The following is a 9,490-nucleotide window of genomic DNA, read 5'->3' as shown; positions in this document are numbered from 1 at the left end:
TTTCTCTTTAAACATACAATATGTAACTTAGCAGCACTTAGCATCAACATTCAGAACCTCCCCGGCTCAGACCGGGCTTCCTGTCACATTCTACCATCAAACTTTATTGCACATTAGAACATGAGGACCTCCCAGGAAGGGCGGCATACTGCACAGAGAATCACCTTTGAATCAGGGCCGTCAGCCTTTAAAGAATTAATCAGGATTAATCTCAGAATTTTGTTGTTAAATCTGATCAATCTCCCATTTTTGTCACGTTTTGAAATGTCACAGTTTGCATTTAAAGTAACCAAGTTAAATGCTCAGTCTTAAATGGAAATTGACTTTGTATGGAAACCCATTTCCACCATTATGGTATGAAAAATATGAGGTCGAAATTAAAATATTTGGTCTCCTAATTTACCTTTTATTTATGACATACCATCTCAGTGTATCAACTCTAATAACTAAATTTTTTTCTTATACTATGACTTCTTATTATTTTGACTTTTTAGGTCATTTTTTTTTTTTACTTTCTTTCTCATAATTGTTGGCTCATGAACTCTAATCTCAAATTTGTAACTTCTTATCTCATAATTATGAATTTTAATATAATATTTGACTTTTTTCTTGTGTTTTTAAACTATTTTTATAATTATGCTTTTTGAAATCTTGATTTTATTTTCTATTTTATAGTTCTACTGTCTATTTAAAATTTTTGACCTTTTGTCACAATTTTGACTTTGATTTCATAATTCTGAATTTTTATCGAATAATATTAATATAAGCTCAAAAATATGACTTTTCAAGTCATAATTTTGAGTTTAATCTCCTACTTGTGACTTTTTATGAAATAATCCTCACTTTGTAGATCATAATTTAAATTTTTCTCACAATTCAGATTTTTTTAATATCAGAACTATGACTTTTTATGTTATAAATTTGACTCAAATCTCATAATTCAGAATTTAAACATTAATCTCATATTAATTACTTTTTAATTACATTACGTTTTCTGCCGTCATTTTGACTTTAATCTTATAATTTTAACTTTTAATGTCAGAGTTGCAATTTTTTTCTCATAATTCTGATTTTGCTATCTCATTATTGACTTTTCTGTCATCATTTTTACTTTCATTTTATAATATAAGTTTTTTCTCGTAATTTCAATTGTGATTGTGATATTATGACTTCTTATCTCACAATTGTGACTTTACTTTAGTAATTTTTACTTTCATGTCATAGTTTTGACTTTAATTTTAACATTTGTACTTTTTATTTCACGATTTCAAGTTTGATTTTATTAGTATGACTTTTAATGTCATAATTTCAACTTTTATCTTGTTATTATGACTTTTTATCCCGTAATTTTGACATAACTTACAATTAAGACTTACAAAGTGTCATAACGATAGCCTTTTAATCTCATAATTTCGATTTAAGATTATTTATTAATATTTACCTTACTTTCATATCTTTTCCTTTTTTAATGCTAGAAATGGGCTTTCATACCTTCCTGTTTGGAAACAGACCTGCTTCAATTTGAAAGAAAGTAATTTTGGATAGATCAAAGGTTATGACATGAATTCAACCACAGAAAAAAAGCTTGTTATGGATTAAAAATGAAATAAGAAAAAAAGGTAAATTTGTGATTGATAACACAAAATACAGATGACTTTTGACTTGTCTGCTGAGCTGTCTGACAGTTTTGTAAAGTGAAATGAGACATTGAGGATCAGTGGTGGACTTGCTTCACATCACTGGTTGCAGGGAGACGCTACAGTGTTTTAAAGTGGGCAGAAAAAGGGCCATAAAGAATGCCATTTAAGTAAAGAACACACTAATTATGGACCTTAATCAATCCTGATTAATGCATTAATGTTGACAGCCCTACTTTTAATGCTTCTTCTTATGACAACTCTTGCAGTGTGTGCTTTGTAAAAGCCAAACCTTCCACCAGGACTGGGACTTTCTTTTAAGGCACACATTGCAAAAGATGCCGCATTGAGACAAGATGATAGTTTGAGGAGCACTGTGTACTTGTGATCCTGATGAGTGCCAGATAATCTCTGTCCTGCCTTGCATCGTCAGAGCAACACAAAGACAAACACAGTGAAGAGAGTATTAATATGACTTGCTAAGAGACCAGCTCATTAACAAACCTTTACGAAGGGGATTTAACATTTTAAGTAGCCTTTAAATAATAGACTTAAATTAAAAATTTCTCAAATAAATCATATTTAGGTTGGCATTAAAGGAAAAAACTCAAAAGTGGAGTTAAATTGATTTAAAAATATGTATTTTATTAAAGCTCCTGTTAGGATTTTTGTGCTCCAAATTAAACTGACTGAAATTAATGCTGATGCCTCTTTATGCAAACCAGACCATCAGCAAGAAGATTGTTTATTTCTATTATGTTAATTCTAATGCCTGGAACCGCTGCCAGGGGGTAGATTTCAGACATATGAACCTTTTTCTAGGGAAAGGCTGAGATATTTTTGTTGAAAGGGACCACTTTCGCTTTTAAAGGACAAAATCAGTAAAGAGATATTGCTCTGTCCACAGGGGTCACCAAAAACACCTCACAGGAGCTTTAAAATTAGATAAATTAGCTTTAAAAGTCACTCTTATGTGACACTGGGCCAAAAAGAAGCTCACACATCAAAGATGCTTTGTGGAAAATTTACAGGTTGGGAACTCTAAATTCAATAAATAAGAGTAGAAATTTTCTGGTCAACCTCTTCTTTACAAGTTGAACATTTTTGAGAATATTTTAAGAAAGACTTCACAGTGTGTAAGTGATGACATCTTTACCCATCAAATCCCATCATGCAACCAATTATAAATTACCACGTTCACCATAAACGACCAGAACATCTGGATTCTCACGGTGTCTTATGGCGAAGCTTTTGCATAAAGAACTTCATACTCAAATCACAGTCTTTTACAAACTGGCATGCATTAAAAACAGCATCAGGACCAAATTCAAGCTAGTTTTACCATACCCTGCAGTATTTTAATTCTTCTTTATCTCTGAAGTCATATTTCTGATTCTGCCGTCAAAGGCGTTGATTCCAAAGGCAAAGAGTCCAGATTGCATTCAGAGTCTGACACCACATCTATGTTTGTGTCCTCAAGTGCAAAGACCTCAACGCCCCTCATCTCCCTGTTGTCCTCATCCTCCAACTCCTCCTCCATCTCCACTTTCTCCAGAGCCACCTCGTTCTCATAACAAAACGAGTTCCTCCGGCTGGAGGCGTTGGAGTTCCTCTCAGCCAGCTCTCTGGCACTACAGTCAGGTGTGCTGGGCACCTCGTATGTGTTGTCAAAGCGAGAGTAGTCCACTTTGTAGTAGTTCTTTTCCTCAAAGAGGACTGGCTCGAAGCGGTGGCCCCAGAGGATCTCGCTGGCCACGTAGGAGCTCCGACACTGCGTGGTCATCGCCGTGGCCTCCACCATGCCTTCAAGGATCACCACGATCTCAAACTCTGACGTCTCCAGCTCCTGTTTGCTCATCTCGTAAAAAGGGCTGTCCTCATCTATCTCATGCACAATTGTGATTGGGGACACCAGGAAAATTCTGTCAATGCCGCTATCGAAGCCCACGTCAATATCCACCTGATCCAGAGGGATGTACTCGCCCTCGGCTGTGGTGCGGGACTTGAGTAGCTGAGCCCTGACGTGGGCTTCCACCAGGTGACTCTTCCGCAGGTTTCCCACACGCCACATGAGGCAAAGTTTACCATCTCTCATGGCCACAGTGGCGTAATGGCTGAACACCAGTGTCTCATTCCTTTTTTTGGGCTTGGCCATCTTTGCCATGACTGCCCCGATGATGAAAGCATCAATGATGCAGCCCACGATGCTTTGGAAGACAACCATGAAGACAGCAACGGGGCACTCCTCTGTCACGTATCTATAGCCGTAGCCGATAGTGGTTTGTGTCTCCACTGAGAACAAAAAAGCAGCGGTGAAGCTGTCCACATTGGAAACACACATTTGAGTCTCATTCTCCAAGTCCCCATAAGAGAGGGCCACTAACCAGAAGACAAAGCCAAAAAATAACCACGAAAGAACAAAAGAAAGGCAGAACACGAGCAGCATCCATCGCCAGCGGATGTCCACGCAGGTGGTGAAGATATCTGCCAGGTACCGCTGGCCTTTCTCACTCATATTGATAAACTGCACATTGCAGTGGCCATCCTTCCTGACAAAGCGGCTCTGATGCTGGTGCTCCGTGTGCACCTTGTTGACGTTGCCGTTTCCATAGCCATTTGGGACGGCAAGAGCGGCCAGCTTCATGCCATCTTCCTCAGAGGACACAATGCTGTAACGGTGGCTTCGCACACTCCCCATTGCTTCCGCCTGGGAGGGCTGGGCCGAATCTGCTTTGGAAAACAGTCTAAGTTTTTGATAAAAGCGTTGGAGAAACAGTTTTGAATGATCCAGAGCCAAACTCGAGCAGAAAACGGGGACTAGAAGGCAGCGGGGCCTGGGCTTCTGCAGGCGTGCTGTGCACCTTTGGTGGAGGGTGGGTCACTCCTCTCCGACAGCTGCTTTGAACCTCATCAGTGAAATGAGCTATGGAAATAACAGGCAGAGAGAAAAACAGTTTTAAAGTAATTGGCAGGAACCAGAGCAAAGATCAGTGCTTGTGGGTGTGAGGTTACCTGCTGTCTAAATAATGCAAGGAACACTCAAAGTTAGCAGCACAATTCCTGCACTTATAGAGCATGTTTAAACAATGTCTGCAGCGCTGTAAGAAAAAGCATAGGATAAATGTTGTTGTGCATTAACATTAGTGGAGTAGGAATTTAATTCAAGCACTGAGAATGCTGACAAAGTGGGATAGGATGTTAACCCTGCATAATGCAAGTATTAATTAGGCATGTTGGCCCACAGGGAGCTGAGTCAAATTACAGATCCAGTTCATCTGAATCCTGTGAGCCACCGGTACAAAGTAGCAGCTTTGTATAACCAGTTTCCAAACACTGCACATACATAAGTGAGGAGGCAATGTATAGCATGGTGCATGCATTTAAACTGAGGCTGTCAAAAGATCACAATTTTAAATTGCAATTTAATAACATATTTTTCAACATATTTTTCTTCTATCTTAAACTAAGGCTTATGACTTCCTGTTTGGAAAAAGACCCGCTTCTATAGGTAGCTTAAGGATTATCTCATGAACTTAACAAAGGAAAAAGGAACTTAGTATGGATTAAAAAAGGACATGAGGGAACAGTAAAGGGGTAAATGTTTGTTAACATAATATGCAGATGACTTTTGACTTGACCACAGAGCTGAACAATATTGCAATTAAAATATAATACATAAACACTATCTATCATGTGTCTGCTTGCTTAGTTGTCGAGGAAATTGCAAAGAATATTAATAGTTTGGAAATGTGCATGTCTCAAGTCAAAAAATATACACATCCAGTTTTTAGTCCTTGAAAAACTAAGCTTTTTTTAAAAAAAAAAGATAAATAAATACAGGTTTTCCCTATTTTCAAAATAAAGTTGCTTCTATTTCAGCAGTTTCAAAGTGCAATAGTGGCACTATTGCAAAGTTAAAGGCCTTTGTGCATTTTCTGCATTTTTGCAAACCTTTTAAGACTACTTAATACAAAAATAACTGCAGCCTTCAATGCAATCATGGAATTGCACTGCCTGACATTGCAATTGCAATGATTCATTGCGCAGCACAGTTAAGGAGCAGTGACAGACTTATCTTACATCACTGTGGCTGCAGCGAGACCAGTGGCTCAACCAAAGGAGAATAAATCATGCCATTCATCGTGATTTAAAAAAAAGAATGCTTGGATGGATCTAAGTTAATCACAGTTAATGTGGAATTATTTAGACTAGAGATGAGCCAGATCAAATCCAATATCGGATATTGGATCCAATATTTATGTTATTCCTATATTGGTCATCCGATCCAAATTTGGGTGTTTTCGCTGGGACGTGAGTTAAAAAAATAATTTATTATTCATTTTGCTGCAGTAGCCCTGCTGAGCTGTTGGCTGTTTACAGATTTTGCTGCTATCATACAGTGCACTGCAGATTTAAATATTTAATTTGAATTAGGGCAGGGTAATTAATTGCAAATGAGATTAAATCGCAATATGGCCTGCTGCAATTTTCAAATCACTTTAACCTGAAATTTGTGTCAAAATACCAGTTTGAAACTTTTTTGCAGCAGAGGTGAAATGCATAACATATTGTGCAATCTTTTTAGTGGCATATTTTTTTAATCGAGTACAAAAAAAAAACAACAGCTATTTTCTTCATTTTTGTAAGATTTTCTTGTTAAATATGAATTTGTCTAATAATGATCATTCCCTTTAATACTGCATTTCATATCCAATTTGCAAAATGGGTCAAAATCATCACAATTACACAATTTTTTTTACAGTTGTTCAGCCTAATTTAATCTAATATTGTGTTGGCTATAGTATAGAATGAATTATTGCTTGTTTTTGTTCAAAAGTACATGAGATGAGGAACTTAAGAAATAATTGCATATTAAATAGCAATAATGGGTTAAAAAAATCGCAATTATATTATTTTCTTAAATCATTAAGCCCTAATTTGAATTGGATTACATCTGTGGCTGCTGCATGTTTCTATGTGAATGCAGCACAAGATTGAACTTTTCTGCATTTTATAATGCATTTGGTCTCTGAATAAGAAATCCTGTTCCAATTTTACCAGAGCGTTGTGTAATTTTACAATTATACCACCCAAAACAATAGGAATATTAATTAGGATTTCAAAAAAATATATATTTATTTTCATATTGGGTATTGGTACTGATTGGTACTGAAAAAAGGGATCTGCCCATCTCTACAAATATTGTATTTTTATAGTCCTGCTTTTGAAATAGCTAAATATTTTCCAAAAAATAAAAGTTTCTCCTATTTTAAAAATAAATTTAGATCTACAAAGTGCAATAGTGGCACCATTGTAAAGTTAAAGGCCTTTCTGTAAACCTTTTAGGTAGGGATGAGGGTCGAAATCCAGTACCAATATGGTACTGGTACCAACACATCCAATACCTACTGAACCGAATTACAACAGATATTGACACTTCATTTCAATATTCTGTCACCCCAAATGAAAGGCAAGAAAATGTTATAGAATTAGAGTGGTTGCATCGGTTATCTTTTTCTTATCCCATGTTTGTCTTTTATTCTTCCACAGACTTTCACACACTTTTTTCTTCTCAAGAGTAAATTTTCAGGCACCAATGAGGCGGTGGCAGTGTATAAAAAGTATCAGTTTTCACTGGTATTAGAAAAATCCCAAATGCTACCCAACCATACTTTTAAGACTACTACTACGAAATAATCACTGCCTTTTATGTGGTTATGTAAGTGCACAGCCTGACATTGTGATTGCGATTAGATTGATTGTGCACCACTATTAGGGAGCAGAGTTATATTAAGTCACTGCTGCTGCAGAGACACTGCATTCTCTTAACCAAAGTGTGTTGAAAAGGACAATAAATCAAGCAATTAGTGCAGTATTTAAGAATGTATGCATTAATTGTGGATCTTAGTTAATCACAATTATTGCGATTAATCTTGTGATTAATCAGCCTTGGTTTAAACACTTTGATAAAACTGAGAAATGATTCAAATTCATGCTGTTTAATCTCAGCTATTGAGACCACAGCCACAATGTAAGAATGGATAACCAAAACTAATTCTCACCACCAGCCCATCATGTAACAACAGTAAATGAACCTTGCTGCTTTTCCTAGAGGATGGCTGTCTTTCTCTGAAAACGGTAACCTTGCGCCCTATGTAACAGAGTCACAAGGACAGCTAAATTAGAAAAGCTATCGACTCGGCGTGTGTGGCCTGAAAGGTCCAATAAAATGCAGCACCACAGGCTACAACATGGCAGCCATGGTCAGCCGGACACGTTCTGCTAGTGCCAAAATAACTCCCCACCTCCAGTCAGGACTGGTTCACATCTGAAGATCAATGAGCCAAAAAGAGACAAAGTCAAAAATGAAGTCTGGTGGCCTATTTTTGGAAAGTATTAAGATTTTAAAAGTAAGAGCAAAACTTCAGCATGTCATATAAACTGATGTGAAAGTGACTGAATGTCATAGTGGATGACTTGTGCAGGACATGAGCCTAAATCCTCTTGCATCTTTGTTTTTCATGATGTCACCACTGGGCCGACTACAAATAGCAACCTGTCACGAAAACTATTGGGAACATGGGGCGTCCATCCGCAGCTGAATGCATGCCAAATTAGTTGCTTTAAGGGATTTCAGTGACTTCCCAGAAGATTCAAAATACGCCATTCACCTTGATGCACATTTAACACACATTTTTGCCCTTAAATTCCACTGCTAAACAAAATTTAATGAGAAATACTCAGGGAATTCAGACCAGGTCAACTTGAAATAGAAATGCACATATTTCCAGAACATAAACTGATGTGGTACCATCCAGCTTTAACAGCCTACACTTAACAGCACATCCAGTGGGAATCGAATCTCAGACTTTTATGGTGCTGATGCTCTGACACTGAGCACATTTCAAACTGAGGTCTCGCCCTCCCGCTGACTCACGTTGCAACTGTCACAATTTTATTGAGTTTTTTCTCCCTGGGCTTTCATCTGATTACTACAGGAGTGCTTTTTTTATTATTCCAGAATGATAAAATGATGGAAGACAAATGCTTCCATACACTGAACAAACTGTGATAGTTTGTTTTGCATGCATTCTCCATTAGAGCCAACAGCTGAGGCAGATGGAAACTGGTTACATAAAGCTGCTCTATTTATTATTGCACAAATCAATAACTTTGGCCAGGCATCCAGCATATTGTTGGGACCTTTTACATCATTTGTGTTATAACAATGAGGCCTATAAGTACATTTTTTTAACTAACCTAGCAGCTTTAATTGCATTAATTCTACTTCAGCAGTTTCATACTGCAGGGTCATGCAAATATTAAAAAAATAAGCTCATACACTTCATGTACAGTTACATTTAAATCAAACACAAATATAATCTAAAACTACAAGTGCATAAAATAAAGTCAATTATGATGATAACAATAATGATGATAAAATGTTACATGAAAGTGAATTAAAATGATAATGATGCAATAGCACTGCGAATTGCAGTTTTCAGAGCGAATTTATTTACTATCAAAGCGCATTTATTTACACATTATACATTTTAAACTGCATCTAGACTATTTATTTTTGATATCTATGCCTATTAGCCAATGAAATGATCACATTATTGTCTGTTTAGCACAATACGTCACCCACGTAATTCCGGATAAATCTCCCCCCTTATTACTCCTACCTGTTGGTCCTCGCCGTCCACATCTACCGTCTTCTTGTCGTGTTAAGTCCCATACGTGCCACTTCTGCTCTCTGCACAGCCCCTTTTTCTCCTTACTGCTCTTTTACTGTGTTCGCTCAGCTTCCCGTGGCTTCCTGACGCTGCAAATTCTGCCATAACCCTCTCCAG

At 37.0% G+C, this 9,490-nt stretch overlaps 1 protein-coding gene across 2 annotated transcripts; it reads right to left on the bottom strand.

The window, feature by feature from the left end:
- Window positions 1-839: 839 nt before the first annotated feature.
- LOC121529039 (inward rectifier potassium channel 2) lies at window positions 840-9,490 on the bottom strand. Of its 2 annotated transcripts, XM_041816701.1 has the most exons (3): window positions 9,323-9,490; window positions 4,650-4,735; window positions 840-4,560 (listed from the first exon to the last, which is right to left on the bottom strand). In XM_041816701.1, exon 3 carries the CDS (start codon window positions 4,333-4,335, stop codon window positions 3,019-3,021), a length of 1,317 nt encoding a protein of 438 aa, XP_041672635.1. In that variant the 5' UTR covers window positions 4,336-4,560; window positions 4,650-4,735; window positions 9,323-9,490; the 3' UTR covers window positions 840-3,018. The 2 variants fall into 2 exon arrangements, with proteins under 2 accessions (XP_041672635.1, XP_041672634.1); XM_041816700.1 differs by lacking the exon at window positions 4,650-4,735.

The sequence above is a fragment of the Cheilinus undulatus genome, linkage group 21, assembly GCF_018320785.1.
Source record: "Cheilinus undulatus linkage group 21, ASM1832078v1, whole genome shotgun sequence".
NCBI lineage: Eukaryota > Metazoa > Chordata > Actinopteri > Labriformes > Labridae > Cheilinus > Cheilinus undulatus.
Note: the sequence above shows the minus strand (reverse complement) of the source record. Positions and strands in the feature narration are given on the sequence as shown.

Coding starts and splice junctions, on each gene's coding strand:
- LOC121529039 (XM_041816701.1), bottom strand. CDS start 4,335: ATGGGGAGTGTGCGAAGCCACCGTTACAGCATTGTGTCCTCTGAGGAA.